The sequence below is a fragment of the Protopterus annectens genome, chromosome 13.part0 (genome assembly GCF_019279795.1).
Source record: "Protopterus annectens isolate FY-2018-M chromosome 13.part0, PAN1.0, whole genome shotgun sequence".
NCBI classification, from domain to species: domain Eukaryota; kingdom Metazoa; phylum Chordata; order Ceratodontiformes; family Protopteridae; genus Protopterus; species Protopterus annectens.
This window is the reverse complement of record NC_056747.1, coordinates 858915840-858932438: the sequence shown is the minus strand read 5'-3', so window position 1 is coordinate 858932438 and position 16599 is coordinate 858915840. Positions and strand designations below refer to the sequence as shown.

General features: G+C 42.6%; 1 protein-coding gene across 1 annotated transcript in view; it reads right to left on the bottom strand.

Moving 5' to 3' along the window:
• The window catches only part of TADA2A (transcriptional adaptor 2A), a 461073-nt gene that overhangs the window by 363170 nt on the left and 81304 nt on the right, over positions 1–16599 (bottom strand). Inside the window, exons 4-5 of the mRNA XM_044054901.1 lie at positions 10337–10428; positions 9412–9569 (exon numbers count right to left, since the gene is read on the bottom strand). Of these exons, the coding sequence (XP_043910836.1) occupies positions 9412–9569; positions 10337–10428 (250 nt within the window). The remainder of the gene's footprint in view (positions 1–9411; positions 9570–10336; positions 10429–16599) is intronic.

Here is a 16599-nt window from a genome sequence, read left to right as displayed (position 1 = left end):
ACCCTAGCCTTAAAAGGGGTCAGGTGTACAGCTGACTGCTATGATGTAAACTTGAGGTATTTCTGCTGAAAGGGACCAGTCCCCATATCCTTGCTTAAGAGCATTCTCTCATATAATAATTCTATTCTCTCCCTATCGGATATTACAGCAAAGGCTATTCTTAAAACTGGCTCACTAAAACAACCCTACCTATGCCAATTTCCTTTACCTGTTGGGGCACTCTCCCAGATGAAACCTTACACTATTTTATTATACAAACACAAACTTTAATCATACACTCACTTGGGAATGGGGCCCATTCCCCATTATCATATTAGAAACTCAAAAGAAATTAAACTTAATTAAATGTCGAACATTTCATCACACTTCATTTTGGTGAACTTCAGAAAAGCTGGTTCAGTTCAATGTGAACTGAAAATGACAATGACGGCTTTTACATTGTGTGTCTATATACACACATACCCACACACACCCACAATCGCAGTGCAATGAATGTGAAGTATTTCTGAGTTACAGCAAGGGACTGAACAGGTTATGTTTCATAAAAGGTCAACTAGCACGGATGCCCCAAATTAAACAAGGATGCCTTAACTTACCTACAGTTCTACATACGCTCAAGAAGTGGGACAGGAGGAGAAATGCATTAACAGGCACAGACAAATGTAACAAGGTAAAGTACACTTGAGTAGACATTCAAGTGTGGACAACTGCATACATAACTTACAGGGATCTCTGCATCTGGCAGAGTACAACTTCCAGCCCGACTTTCAGATCCAAGAACCCATTCCTCATCACCAGGTTAACATTACCTTAGCTCAGGTACCTCCATGTACCCGGTATATAGCCGGTGTCTGCCCACATTACCTTGGGTTCTTTCTTACTCCCAAACAGGGTACAGAAATGCACATGTCAGGGTCTGCTAGAACGGCTTACCCCGTGGGTGCAGCCCATGACGTACAGAATATAAAACTCCTTAAGGAATCTGAAGATGAAAATGTCAGCAAGTACAGAAATGAAGGGAGAGGGATATATGGATTCCCATCCTGACCATACACAGCCAAAATGCAACAGAAAGGAAAAAGAAGGGGAAAAGGGTACAACAATGATTACACTCAACATCTAAAACTATGTTTAAGTTGCCTACATGTTCTTCACAGGTCACTGAGGTAGTCAGAGCATATAAAGAAGATTCACAAAGTTTATGCAGATGAAGAGGGTGGTTAATTTAGTCCTCAGATTAGGACTGGAAGAGGTCATAAAAGGACAGCAGTGACAAATCCAGCCCTAGCCTCAAATAGCACAGCTGGTATGTAGTGTTTAGAAAGGCATGACTCAAGGACCAAGTGGTAGTTTCTAGAAAGCCATGGGCAATAAACCCTTTTAGGAAGGCTATAGTAGGCCATAGTAGTTACTTTAACATTTGCTGAATGGCTGCAACCCCTTGCAAGGAGTCTTATAGCAAAAGTAATGAAAATTACAAGCCACTTTGAAATGGTTTGCTTGGTCTTATGGGGCACAGGGATAGAAACCCGACAGCAACCCATGTGACCTGGGTTCAATTAGCAGCAGGGCACTGAAAAAGCTGAGTAGGGAGTGAAAGGACATTGACTTCTCACCGCTCTCAGAGGAAAGTGTGATTTCCCTGGTAAGGAATGCGGAAATCACTTGTCTTGCCTCAGAGTTAGGGCAGGGTTGTTTGCTGGCAACATCCCTTACAGAGTGAGGGACAGCATGTGCAGTCAGCCCACTCACAAGCCCTACTTCTTCTTGCTTAGCCAAGCTTGTGCAGGGAGACAGGGTCACAAGAGAAAATCCTCAAACCACTCCTGATGGCTATCTAAATGACAGCCCCCTCAAGTCTGACCTTGCTCTGGTGATGAGGAGAAAAATTATCAACTGCCAGAAGGGAAGTGATGATCAACAAAGAGTGGGTGGTCAAAAGGTGTGGAAAAAAATTCCTACTTGGCTTTCACAAAGGAAATGTTTAGTTTAGGTCCATCTATTGGTACCTCAACTGTCTATGCATATCCATGGAGTGCAGGAGTTTTTCTCCCTTATTTTTCTGGATTCAAGAACAAAAAACTTAAAAGTTGAATAGCTTGGTTCAGGGTTACTTTTCTAAATATTTTTGCTGTAAAGGAGGGGTCAGTGTGCAGGGTCACATGGTCTTTATGAAACTGCAGTAAAGGCTTCTTTATTATGACAAACTACAGTTCAGAAACTTTCCTAGCAGGTTACAGTTATTTTAAGTACATATTTTCTGGTGAGGAATTTCACAGATGCAGGAGCAGATGGTTTAAAACATGGTAAGGTCAGTTTTTGAAAGATAAATATCCCAAGCTGGGACCACTCCTTACCTGGGAGGCCTCAGGTGAAGTATGTCCTTAAGAAAATGCTTCACAGGGCAGGAGTGCCTGGACACAAATGGGGGGTGCTAACAGGCAGGCATAAGGAAATAGCCAAGAGGTGTACCTTCAGAGCTAGACCCAAAACCCAAAGAGAGCAGCTCAGACAAGTACTGAAGAATCAAATGCACAGCCACTTGCTGTAGGTGCTAGTGCCTCTTTTGACAAAGGAGAGACCATCTTTTCCATTTAACTAGGTATGACTTATGGGTATTTGGCCTTCAAGCTTCCTAATGTTCATCAGTAAATCTTCAGAAAAAAAGTGACCATAGCACAGTGTTTGAGTGTGGACAGTTTGGGGTGCATTACGGGACCCCCAGCACTGCATCAGGAGGTTCACATGTTAAGGTGGCACTACAGGCTTTTCCCTTGCCATCTGAATATGGTAAGAGGACCAGTGCTGCTTGTGCCAGAATGGAGCAATCAAAATCACTTATTGTTCCTTCTCTAACTGTTGGGCTACCTTGCCGAGTGAGGGTTTGGGAGGGAAAGAAAGACATAACCAAACTAAGGAGAAAGCATCCACTGCTCAAGCCAGTCTTGTTTGGAAATCTGGTGCAGAGTTTCATCAGTTGTTTTGGACCACAAGGGTGTCCACTGGATTTGAAAGTTCCAAGCTCTCCTTCTCTCTTCCCATGGAAATATTTTTTTCTTTTTAGGGTAAACATCTGTGCCATCCTGTTGCTGCAAACCCACAAACATGGCTGATTACTACTGCAACACCACAAGTCTTTTTGGCCCAGCATGCCTGAAGGGCTTCCTGCCTTCTCTTAATGGTCTTACAATGAAACCCTTCACGGATACTGTAAGTCAGCCACATTGTGCTCTCGGCTGAGGTGAAACACTGGAGTCTCCATGGGAAGTTTGGTGCTTATAAACAAATCTAACTTTTTTTTTTTTTGACTTATCAGGAGTGGACATATCACACATCTCCATGAATGAAGTCCATTCTTCAATGTCTGTAGAACATAAATACAAACAGCAGCAAAAATAAATACATACAAGAATTAGCATGGAAGAAAAAAAACATGGTTTCCCAATGGGGTATGATCTCTTGATGCTATTAAGTCATACAGCTGATGTGACATCTCACCATAATGCACAGTCTTGAAGCAATAATTTATGTGACGAGAGAAAGTACAGTTGTCTACACTTACCATAAATGCAGATGTTTAAGTGTATTTGCTGTTGCAGTCATCACCTGTGGGTTATCCCTGCTGTGGTAGCCCTGTGCCGGCCCAAATACCAGACTCAATGTTTTTCTGCGTCAGCTGCTGTTGCTTGTTGACTGACGTCAGGTCGTCAGTGCTATAAAGCAAGGCAGCAGATGCCATTACATCAGTTTTTCTTGCCCTAATCATGTCAGAAGCCCAATGAAATATGGTAACGTGGTCCTGGTGGCTAACAACCACCATAAGAAGCTTATGTCTCCCTAAGGAAAGTGGATACAAGGGAGAAGGAAGGGGGGGACCCAGGACTGCAACAGTGAATACACTAGAACATCTACATTTATGGTAAGTGTACACAACTGTACTATGTTCTTCGTGTTTCACTGTTGCAGTCATCACTTGTGGGAGGATTCGGAAAGCTGAGGAGAGGGGTGGAAGGATTAGTTAAGAGACCTAGGCATGGGTAAGCATGCCCTGCAGAACTGCAGAGGCAAACCTTCCCTAGCCTTAGAGAAAAGAGGTAGGTGGTAATGCTTTATAAAGGTACTGACAGAGGTCCAGGTGTCAGCTTCCAAGATGCCCCTCATGGAATCTCCTCTGAGGAATGCTGTGGAAGTGGAGGCTGCCCTAGTGGAATGGGTATGAATAGACTTGAGGGGTGGTTTCAATGTAATCTGTAACAGAAATGGATACAGTGTGATATCCATTTGAAATGGTTTGCTTGAAAATGGCCTTTCCCTCAGCCCCTGGGGCAAAGCTGATAAGAAGTTGGTCTGTTTTCCTGAAGGGTTTAGTATGGTCCGGGTAGTATCTGCACCGTCTGTGCATGTTTAGTGAGTGCAGAATTATTTCCCTCTTGTTTTGAGGGTTAGGGAAGAAGGTGGGTAGATGTATGGCCTGGAGTCACATTTTGATACCACCTTGGACATAAAAGAGGGGTTAGTCCTCAAGAAGACCCTGTCTGCATGGAAAATGATGAAGGGCTCAATGGCCATCAGTGCCTGAAGTTCTGAAATCCTTCTGGCTGAGGCGATAGCTAGTAGGAAAGCAGTCTTCCAGAAAAAGTAATTCAATTCTGCTGAAGCAGCAGGTTCGAAGGGTAGTAAGGTTAGTTTTTCCAAAACATAATTCAGGTCCAAGGCTGGAGTAGGTGGCCTTCTGGGAGGTCTGATATTAGAAGCCCTTTGTGGAAATGTTTAATCAAAGGATGTGAGAACAGGGGCTGGTCTGTATCGAAATGAGCTGAAATGCCGGAGGCGTGCATTTTAATAGAAGAGAAAAAGGAGAGGCCACTATTGAGCAACTCCACTAGATAGTCCAGGATAAGAGGGATGGCTCCAGGAGCAGAATCTTTTCAATTTCCCTGTGTAGGATTTTCTGGTACTGGGCCTTCCTTCTGGCCTCTGTGATAATGTTTAGGACCCGTTTGCTTAACAGCCCGTTTGCTTAACAGGGGTTCCCCCCTTGTTTGCTTTTAGAGTATTAGCCATGTTGACAGTTTTAGAGTCTGCAAGTCTGGGTGCAGCATCCTCCCTCCCCGCCCGAGTCAAGAGGTCTGAGGTTGGGGAAGCTGCTTGGGAGGCTATGATGTCTGGCTGTGCAGTAAGGGGTACCAATGCTGTCTGGGCCAATCTGGAGCAATGAAGATGGCCTTTGGTCTCTCCCTTATCTTTATCAGTACCTTGGGTATAAGAGGCAGAGAAGGGAATGCATACACAAAGAGGGAGTTCCACGGGAAGGTCAGGCCACCTTCCACGCTAGGCAGTGATACTCCCTGATACAGAATTTTTTTAGCTGGTAGTTGAAGTGCGAAGAGATCCACCTCCGGAGTTCCCCACTCCTGAGTGACTTGCAAAAAGATTTTTCTGTGGAGCTGCCATTCATGGGGGTCCAGTAAGTTTCTGCTCAAGTGGTCTGCCAGGGTGTTGTTGATCCCTGGTACGTATTGGGCTATTAGGTGTAATCCCATGGAGGATGCAGTCAGCCAGAGGTTCATGGCTAGCCTGCACAGAGGTCACTCCCTGTTTGTTGATGTACCACATTACTGTGGTGTTGTCCATTTTGATAAGGAGAACCCCTGGCCTGAGATGGAGTTTGAAGGATGTCAAGAGCCTTTTGTACTGCCATCAGTTCCTTATGGTTGATGTGTAAGGGAAGGTGCTGGGCATGCCAAAGACCTTGGGTGTACCTGCCTGTTAGGTGAGCGCCCCAAGCAATGTCTGAGGCGTCGGTGGTGATGGTCTTGCCTGGTAGGGCGGAGGATGAAGGGAAGACCCTTGTTCTTGGCACAGGGCCCTGCCCACCACAGAAACTCTGCCCCTATACAGGGGATCAGTGGGAGAGCGGTCTCCGGAGGCTTTGAGTGCTGACACCAAAGGTTCTTTAGATACCACTGAAGTTTTCTCATGTGAAGGCTGGCCAGAGGAATTAGAAGGATGCAAGATGCCATGTACCCCAAGGCTTGCAGGAACTTCCTCACCATGAGGTGACTTCTGGAAGCCAGCTGGGTAAAGTAGAGAAGCAGGAAGCTCTGCTTTTCTGGGGATAGGAATGTCATTTGGGATGCTGTGTCCAGCAGTGTTCCCAAGAAAATAATCCTCCTGGAGGGTGTTTGCTTTGATTTCTTCTCATTGATGGTGAACCCTAAGGAAGTTAGGAGGGTTTTAACAAAGAAGAGGTCCTGGAGCAGCTTTTCTTTGCACTCTGCCTGAATAAGGCAGTCGTCCAGATAAGGATAAATCTGTATATTTCTCTGTCTGAAAAATGCTATGGCCAGGGCTAAGCATTTGGGGAATACCCTGGGAGAAGTAGATGAGCCAAAGGGCAACAGAGAGAACTAAAAGTGTTGTGACCCTGCTCTGAAGTGCAGGAATTTCCTGCAGGATTCCCTTATGGGGATGTGGAGGTAGGCATCTTTTAGGTCTAGGGTCACTAACCAGGCATTTTTGGTCAGCATAGGCAGTAGCTGCTGCAAAGTTAGCATTTTGAATTTGGGGACCACCAGGGAGGTGTTCAGAATGGGTAGATCCAGGATGGGGTGCCAAGTGCCCTCTTTTCTTGGAGCAAGGTATAGTCTGGAATAAAAGACTTTGCATGTTTGATCTGCGGGAACAGGTTCTACTGCCCCCTGGGATATGAGAGTTTGGACAGGTTTCAATGCCTCTTGCCCACTGATTTGGAGGCAAGCCTGGGTACCCTCTTGGAATTGGGAGTTCATTGAAAGAGAATTTGTATCCCTGAAAAATTATCTTTACGACCCACTGGTCCTTTATTACAGAAAGCCAATTTTCTTTGCAGAGAGAGCCTTCCTCCAAGCTTCTGGTGAGTGAGAGGGCAGAGGGGGGAGAGTTTTTGCCATAGAAGGATAGCTTAGAACTCCCTGCCTCTGGGGCAGAAGTGGTCCACTGTTTGGTTCTCTGCTGTCCCTGGGATAGGGGCCTGGGTGGTCTGTCCCTGTGGGGCTTACCTTGCCCCTGTCTGCTAGGTGCAGGAAAGGACCAGTGCTTAGAGGGAAAATTCCTGCTGAACCTAGGAGGTTGAACCTGAGAGAAATATTTTACTGTTTGCACAGATTTTGCTTTGTCTTCCATCTTTTTAAGCACCTCTTCTGCTTCTACTCCAAACAAGCGGTCCTTATCCAAGGGTGCATCAATTAATTTAGACTTGACATAATCAGGGAGAGGTTGTTCCTTCAACCACGCATGTCTCCTAATGACAGATCCTGACACTGCTGCCCTGCTTCAGGATTCCAGGGCATCATATCCACAGTGCAATGAGTGTTTGGCCACTTGTGAAGTAGAATGCAGTAAATCTGCTAACTCTTTTGAATTGGTACAGTCAGGAAAGGCAGAAATCTTTTGCTTTAATAGTTCCAAAGTGTGTTGTTGATATTTTAACATATGGAACTGACAGTTGAGTGCTCCGATAGCTAAGGTTGTAGGGGTGTATACTTTATCTCATCTGTCCAGAGCTGTGGAATCCTTGTCAGAAGGAAGGAATAGGGTTCTTTGTAGAACTAGCCTTAGCTCCTTTAGGTCCCTAGGTAATGACCTCCAGGTCTACAGCAGGATATCTGTCCAGGTATTTGTGAGAATCCGGGACTCTAATACCGGTCAGGTTTACTGAGAGCAGGTGGGAGGGTGTCAGGGGCCAAGCTGGATTCATGGAAAACATCATCCACCACTTCTAAGATAAGGGGGATGGCCAGGGGTCTGTGCTGGGGAAGGCCTAGAAACTCTATTGGTCTTTTCTTAGACTGAGGTAAGTCCTGAGATTCCCAGTGGGAATGTTCCCTGAGGGTGTGAACGGTTTCTCCAAACGGAAGGTCTTCTGGTGGGGAGGCAAAAGGAATGGATTCCTCTGCATCTGAATCCTCATAAGCAGTCGGAGGTTGTTGTTCCTCTTCAAAATCTGACTAATCAGATTCCTCAGAATCCTGCTCTGTCATTATTTCAGGAGAAGGGTGTCCTTCCCTTTTAGAAGTTGTGGCCTGACTACCCTTGATAAGGGTGATAAGATCCTCCGCCATCTTAAGCATTTGGGCTTGGGGTGGTGGAGCAGGAGTAAGACAGTGGCTAGAGGTAGATTTTCTAGGAGTGACCTGCTTCTATGCCTAAGAGTATCAATAGGTCTGAGAGAAATGGTAGTCAGATGAGAAGATGTCTGTTTTTGTCTAGAAATCGGTAGTGCGAAAGGCCTCCTCGGAAGCCGGTGCCTGCATAGAAGCTCCGGACCCAACCGAGGCAGAGACAACCAAAGGCTCAGAAGATGAAAAACATTTTTGCGGCATACCAGACTCTGAAAGGGTCTCAGTAGAGGCCTGTGTAGATATCATATTGGGCATCAGGGGCAGCGAAAGCCCTCACTGAATTCCGGAGAACTGACGACCTGCTTAGCGGTAGCATCATCGGAAGGCTTAGCCTTGTGTGGTCTGTCGCTATCTTTATCTTTACATTTTTTCAGAATGTCTACAGACTGTTGCCTGACGGATGCCATTTCGGAATGTGAAGATGGAAGACGAAAATACCTGTCTACAATAACAGCTCTACGACGAATGGTTCTCGCGTTAAAGAGGGCACAGAACCTGTGGGGATGTCGTGGTCTGGGCCTAAACAAGTAACGCAGTATGAATGGAAGTCTCGGAGTGGGATCTGCTTTCCACAGGCGAGACAATTGTTAACTTTTTCAGACATTGGTTAGTGCAAGAAAAAAAGGATCCCCAATGGGGTACTTGGCTTTAGACGTTTTCAGCTGTAATTCGAGCTCTGGTAGCGACCGACCGGCACACTTGCGAACTGCTTCTGATACGGGTTCTACGACAAGAAAGAAAGACTGATGTAATGGTGTTGGCTGCCTTGCTTAATAGCATTGGTGACCTGAAAGTAGTCAACAAGCGACAGCAGGCAACACAGAAAAACACCGACTCTGGTATTCTGGTCGGCCAAGGGCTACCACAGCAGGGATAACCCACAGATGATGACTACAACAGTGAATCACGAAGAACATCTAGAGAAACCATGGGCAGATGCCACCTATAAAACATTTATGGAGGTGCCCAAGGGTAAAGTGACATCAGACAAGCCCTAGAGGAAGGGTTCTCAGCACTGAAGATCAGGTTAGATATCAGACTCCATCAGTAACTGAAATCCCTACAAGTTATGACTGCAAAAGTAACATACAGAGGTCATCGCCTAGTCTTTCATCCTAATGTGACTACAGTTCTTGGCAAACAAAGGCTATAGGCACTACACAAGACACCACAAAACAACAAGGTAGTTCCAACAGATCACAAATTCAGGGGTCCAGTACTGTGCTTTTCTGGTTTACAGTTCACTCACGGTGAAATGTGATGGCCATGTCAGCGCTCTTTGCTTCCTCCACCTGCTTTAGAGTCAGTAAGGTTGAAGAGAAAAGTGGATTGTTGATGAAGTGTTTCATATAGTGCTTTTCACACTCTTCTTTTGTCTTTGTACGAATCTGGTTGGCCACATCTTGCCTACAAGACACAAGACCTTTTCATTTCTATGAAGCATATGCAATAACTTTAAATTGCAGCTTTGAGGTTACAAATGTCAAAAAAACAAGAGTGAAAAATCACACTACTTCCATCAAAAGTGTTGTTGCGAAACAGAAAACAAAACTATTCAATGCAGTATATTATGAAACACAAAACACAGCTACCCCTTCAGTTTGCAATTAATTTTTTTATTCTAAAAAAGCCATTGCTCTGGCACAGAGACATGGAGCCCTAACTGTGATCAAAGTGACTCGGGTTTCATTAGCCAACCCAGTTCCATGAGGAGTTAGCAAGGAGGGATAGGGCTGATCTGCATTTTCACAAACTTGCCTATGCTGGAGAAGGCATGGAGGTTACAGACAAGGACTAGCAGTAATTTATGGAAACCAAATAGGTTAGTCCAGAGATATGTGTTGTGCACATATAATGCAAACTGCGTACTGGAAGACAAAGAAGGTTAACATTCAAAAAAGCCCTTTAAAGTTGTCAGAATGATGCTGTACCATTGTAACTCCTCACTGTAAAATTCATCCAGCTGCTTACATTAAGAAATTCCCTTAAGGGGTCCCAGTCCAAAGGGTTAAGATGGACAGATGTTAAGGAAAGTGGAGCAGATGACTGAAGAGGGGCACCAGGACAAGGCCAATGGCAGACGATTAATGTGGGAAGAAAACGAAAACTAAAAATACAACAAACTATTGTTTATTTTAACTCAATTTTGAGCAATATTTAAAAGAGCACCTTACCAGTTTCCAAATCCACAGTCCATTACTGCCTCCAACAGAGCCATTTCCTCCTGGGCCGTCCAGCTAGAGTCAAGAATTGGAAAGTCCGAGGTCTACATGCAAGCAGCAAATAAGTACCGTATATTTATTATGAACTTAACATTACTTCAAACTAACATTACTTTCAACTTTTCTGCAGAACAAATACTGACAAACATTTAAGTACTGCGAAGTGATAAAAAGTTATTACTGAAGCATCTTTTTAAATTAACCAACATTTTTACTACTGGAGCATCATTTAATTGTGGTCTCAACTGCCCTAATTTGCAGAGTGCCTTAGCTGGTCTCTAAGCAGATCTTTTCCCACAATATGGGCAATTTTTTTCATACAATTCACAAACTATTTTGAAAACAAAAACTTAAAAGTCAAGCACTGCAATCAAGAACATGCAAAATTCTGTCTTGCCCTCTGCTTTTGGTTCAAGGTTGAGTCAAGCATTTGCTATGCTGGAATGCTAATCTGTGTGTTCCATGCTAAAACCTTGCTCCATATTTTGACAGAATGCTTTCCTCTTAAGAACAGAAGGAATAGCTGGAGACAATTATTTATTCTTTGCTGAGTAGGTTAGTCCCACTAAGCTAGTTGGCTCTTTTCAGGTGAGACCTAAGTTGGTATTTATACTACTAGGGGAAATTTGGCCAGGGCTTTGGGGAGTTTCCCCTACTTGACAGCAATCAGTATTCACAGAAGTGTTGGCGATGAATGTGCACACATGTCCCATTAATGGGATGGCAGGAAGAACAGTTTGTGGCATGAAGCGAGTGACGAAGGAGCATAGGGAAAACACCAGCTTGCAGGGAGATGTATGTAAGGCAATAAAAGATTCACAGGTCGTTTTTCAAGAGAATTTGTTTGCAGGATTGGAGATGGCGATAGAAGAATATGTTGCTACAACTCTCCAGTCAGGAGGTTTGCGGGATGACATACTGCAGAAGATGAGAAACCAGAATGAACCGGAGAATGGAAGAGACGTTTCATGGGGAAAGATAAAAGGAGAAAATACAAGAGAAAGAGTCTGAGGTAATCCTAAAAAGGGATGTTACACTAAAGAAAAAAATATATATGCAGAGACAGTCGGAAGCAGCTATGAGCAGAAAGAAAAAAAAAAAAGATGACAGTATGAAAAAGAAAGTTGTAGTGAGAATACAAATTAAAAACAATGAACTAAATAGACACGAGGTATGGGACACTATAATATTACCTTTGCATGTAAAAGTCCAAGAGGTAAGAGCTTTTATTCTGAGAGAGACACATTGTTGAGTGTGTTCAAGGAAAGGGAAAACTTTTACACGAGTATGAAAATATAGTACAAGGTTTTTTCTGGGAAATGACAAAAAATACATATACAGTTGCATCTGGGACTGAACTTCTACTCCCACAGAGACGTATATGAATTTGTTGAAATTTCAGGGCTCAGAAGGCCATTCTACACAGACCATTTGCTAGTTTGTATTTTGACAGCCATGACATTCCATTAAACAATGGAAATGTTCCTTTAGACGACAGTCTGAAAATGCTTCATTCAAAATAAAACAGAATAAATAAAAAAATACTTAAAGATACACCCAACAACGTTTTAAATAAAATTCAGCATAAGCTACAACAAGCTTGCACTTCAGAGGTCTTGCGTCTATCAGTTTATGAACTGCTGAAGAGAGTCATCCTGCAAAGCCTTGGATTTGAATTCATACCCTTCTACTTTCTACTTGCAACCTGTATAAACCTTGGGAAACTTGTGTTAAATTGTCAATTAATAAGCACAAAATGGAAAAAAAAGCAAAACTGCAAAATAACACAGCAAACCACACTATCCCACTGTAATCTGGAAAGGGGGGAATGTTTCACAGGGTTTGAGATTTCTGTGGTCCTGGTAGTTGGATCAGAGAGTTGTAACTGTAGTATACTAGCAAGAAAGAAAGATGGGGATTAGGTAAGTCTAGGCCATCTGTGAAAACACTGCTCTTGCAAGTAACTGCACAGGCTTTCTCTTCTGTAATCTCTAAACTGTTTTTTAAGGGATTGATCCCCCAATGTGCAAATCTTGGGTTAGTACATATGAGTTAGTGGAGAGAGTGGGGGGGGGGTGCCAACCCTGCAAAAATAGCATAAAAAGGTATTTAGCCTGTACTTCAGAGGATTTCAGCAACGCATTTCAATTTAATGGACTATGGTTTGACTGTTCATAACAGACTTTATCTCAATTTACTGACATAAACCCACTTTATATCATCTACACACAAGCACACACCCAATTCCTCTTCATTTGGTTGAATCACAAAACGCTGAAAAATTGCAGAAAACTGATTTACTCGCATACTCAGACATTTCACAGAATGTGGTTTGGCAACACAAAACAAAACAGGCAAGTAGAAATATATGAAGTTATTCATCTGTCTCCCAAAATGGATATATGTATTAAATCAATCACTGGTACTATATGAATTTTCTATTTATGCACCCGCAATGATTCAAGTTGTGTGGGCTTTTTTTTTTCCTCTGAGGTTGCGCACTTGTGAAGTTTAACAGGGGCTTGCTGCCACCCTCTTACATTTTTAAAGTGCTTCCTCTGATCTCTCAATCAAATGTCTTTAAGCACTTTTTTCAATGCTCTGAAATTCAAACATTTAATGACAATGTTTGGAAAGATAAATACAAGTGCGTTTACATGCAAATGCAACTCTTACACATATTTGCTTGTATGTTGTGTACAAGAGAGCAGTTTAGCAGTTACAGTACACTTATTTTTTACCCATCAATTTTGCATTTATTAACCCAGGCAAAGTGTCGGCTTGTCCAAAGACCATATTCAGCAATGACCCAAGAGTCACTGAAGAGTACAGCCATAACATACATCAATATTACATAACATTTCCTAAATATTACAGTTCCTACATATTACAAGTCAAAATTACCTAAATATCAGACTCCTTCAGTCAGATCAATGTGTTAGAAAACATCAAATGTAATAAATCTGTGCATTACTTAGCACCCAAAGAGGGAATGCCAAGTGTGTGTGTGTGTATAATTACACACACACACACACACACACACACACACACACACACACAATTCCTCCATATAGATATGTACGTGTGTGTGTGTGTGTGTGTGTGTGTGTGTGTGTGTGTATAATACAGAAATATATCTCTCAATAAATAAAACCTCAACCAGTTGCCTGGAACGTGAAAACCCCTGGGGTGTCAATCCAAACCTAGCAGGTACTGTGAAAGACCTGCAAGAGAAACACGAAAGTGGAAGCAGGATACGCCAAACGGTAGCAATTTGGATGAACAGCAATGACCAGGTGTTCAATTTTCAATGAAAAAGCATAAGCTACCCAAGCTCTAGGATAAAAGAACGATGAGAGATTTCTTCCTGTTAAATCACTGAGTCAGAAAATCCTCCTTAGCACAGCTGCTTGACAAGGGAATAAATACCATCTAGATCTAGAGGGGTCACTGTTCCCTTATATTCAGCACTAATTAGGCTAATAACAGAGTACAACCACCCACTTTTTGATGTACTGCATTAGACATACCTTGCAAGATTAAAAAGATCATGGGATTTACAGACCCTACGCTGCCGAGACAGGCTGGAAGCACTGTCCCTTTATTCAGTACAGTACATACTTGAGGGAAACCTATGCCTCACTTTCTAATGTCGTTAGAGATCCAGTTATCCTGATCTCCACTAGTCTATTTCCACAAACACCAGAACCAGGGACCTAAATCTACACCAGCAGATAAAAGTACAGTTGTGCAAGAACTTAGTAATACTGCTTCAAAGATCAGTGTAACTGTTGAAATATCCTGCCAAGGACAGCCATACATCTCATCAGCATACCAAAGCCTGGACACCTTACTCTCATGCTAACCATCTGCTGTATGACCAAGTCTGTAGGTGTTAGGAGGTACACAAAGGACATACAGGTGCAAATTACCTCATTATTTTCTTGCCCCAGAGAAAGGTATTAAAGCAGAAGCAACTACTTGGGGAAGCAACCTCCCACCTCAGCCAATAAGGGGAAGGAGGGTGGGATGAAATACTGTAACGGTGATCACTCAGGCATTTGCAGTTATGGCAACATCTTACAAGACTGCACAATGTCCTTTCTTGGATCACTGTTACAGTACTATTGATTGCTTGTAGATTTCTAAAGCTGCCTAAATAGGAAAGGAGGAGAATAGAGGTACAGAACTATTGCCTACAATTCCTTGAAGGACAGATCTAACAAAACAAGCTGTATCCTTGTAGAAAGCAGTCTTGTAATCTTTTGGTAAAAGTGTGGACAGAAGCCCAAGTAGCTACTTTTAGGACAGATCTAGAATCTAGACCTTTGAATAAGGCATCAAAGAAAGCAACTGTCCTCATGGGAGTGGTCTTTTACCAGACCAAGGAGACATTTTCCATGAAAAAAACAATAGAAAGAAATACTGTTAGAAATCCAGTTAGAAATGAATTACTTACTGAGAAAATGGAAGGCCTAGCTTCTTGTTCTGAAAGGGGACAGAGCTGACCAGTTCAAACAGAGCAAGGATGAATTCTTCCAAGACACAATTTAGTTCCCAAGAAGGAGGGACAGCTCTATTTAGAGGTCTAAAGTGTAGAATACCTTTCAAAAAAACTGTCTGACCTCAAAATGTGAAGAAAGTGGTGAACCTAAAGGCACGCGGGCAGAGATGGCTGACAGATGTGCTTTGACAAAAAGAGAATACCAGGCTAGAACTGAGTATCTCATACAAAGAATGTCATCAAAGAAACCCATTCAATAAGAGAAGTCATTAGCTAAATTCCTGCATGCAGTTACCACAGACAGAAGCCTTCTTTCTGGTACATCAGGTCACAAAATACATGGAATGTTGCATTTTTCTAAATATATGATAAAATGTAGTTGGTCAGCTTCACGCAGATGGTCAGTGTACTGCATGACTTGAATCTTTTAAGGTACGGCTGATTGACCAACGCTTTATTCAAGTTGTTTACATCAATAGTGGTGTAGTACAAAATTCATTGGGACTGCAGATATACAACAGGGAGCTGGTGCAAACAATTTATAAAGTATGAAGGCGAAATTCCCCACATCTCATGTTTTATAGTTTTGTATTAGCAGTGCACATTCTTCCTGATGTTGTAGTTATTGGGAGTCAAATGTTTTGGGCATCTCTGGCTTCCTAAATTTGGGGAAGAGTTAGGAGATTGTTACATATGCATGTGTTTTGATAATGTATGTCAGTTTTAGGTAAGCGTTAGGTGTAGTTTGTGTTGCATGTGGGTGATGGAGAACATTTCATCCATTTGAGTGGGCAACTGTGCATGTTATTGATTTTTTGTTTGTTTTTTCAGCACTGCAATTTGATGTGTTAACACAATATCTGATTACATGTACACTTTCATGAATGGTTTACTTTGATTCATCTTGGATTTCTAAGGGCAACATGTCTCAGTTTAAAAAAGGTGAATTTTAGTAAATTTTATAATCTGATGCTGAATGGACCAGTTTTTGGTGTTTTGTGCACTACGTTTCCTACGCACCATTCTAAATCATGCAACAGCCTTTCTGGTTTGGACACTGGTTGCGTTCCTGACTCCTGTGAGTGATTTTACAAAAAGTATTTGTATTTTTCTCCTATCTTTTTGTCATGAATTACAACAGTTTGGATACTTCTGTGAATGGTTTACTTCAAAAGACGGATGACTTGTCGTGGATTTCTAAGGGCACTCCTCTTTTGACCACAGTTTGCTCATCTTAATGCAGACTAATTATGTTAAAAAAAAAAAATTCCCTTTTTAAACAAGGTGATTTACAATTTGGTGTTGGCTTGACTTGACTTGTTTTTAATGTTCTGTTACTGTTTGCCATGCACCCTTATGAACTGTGCAACAGCTTTTCTGGTTTACATGTACATAAACAAGGTATGTGGAGGATTTTGCCTCTGTACTCCATAAGTTGTATACACCAGCTCCACACACACACACACACACACACACACACACACACACACACACACACACACACACACACACACACACACACACACACACACACACACACACACACACACACACACACACCTTTGAAATCAAACAGAAGAAAAATGGCAAATTCCCAGATCCCACTTTACTGGGATCTTGAACACAGAGCAGCCTGGCAGCAAGAAAAACAAGGAAAAGAACATTCATTCTTACTAACTGCAACCATACACGCACACACACTATATATGCA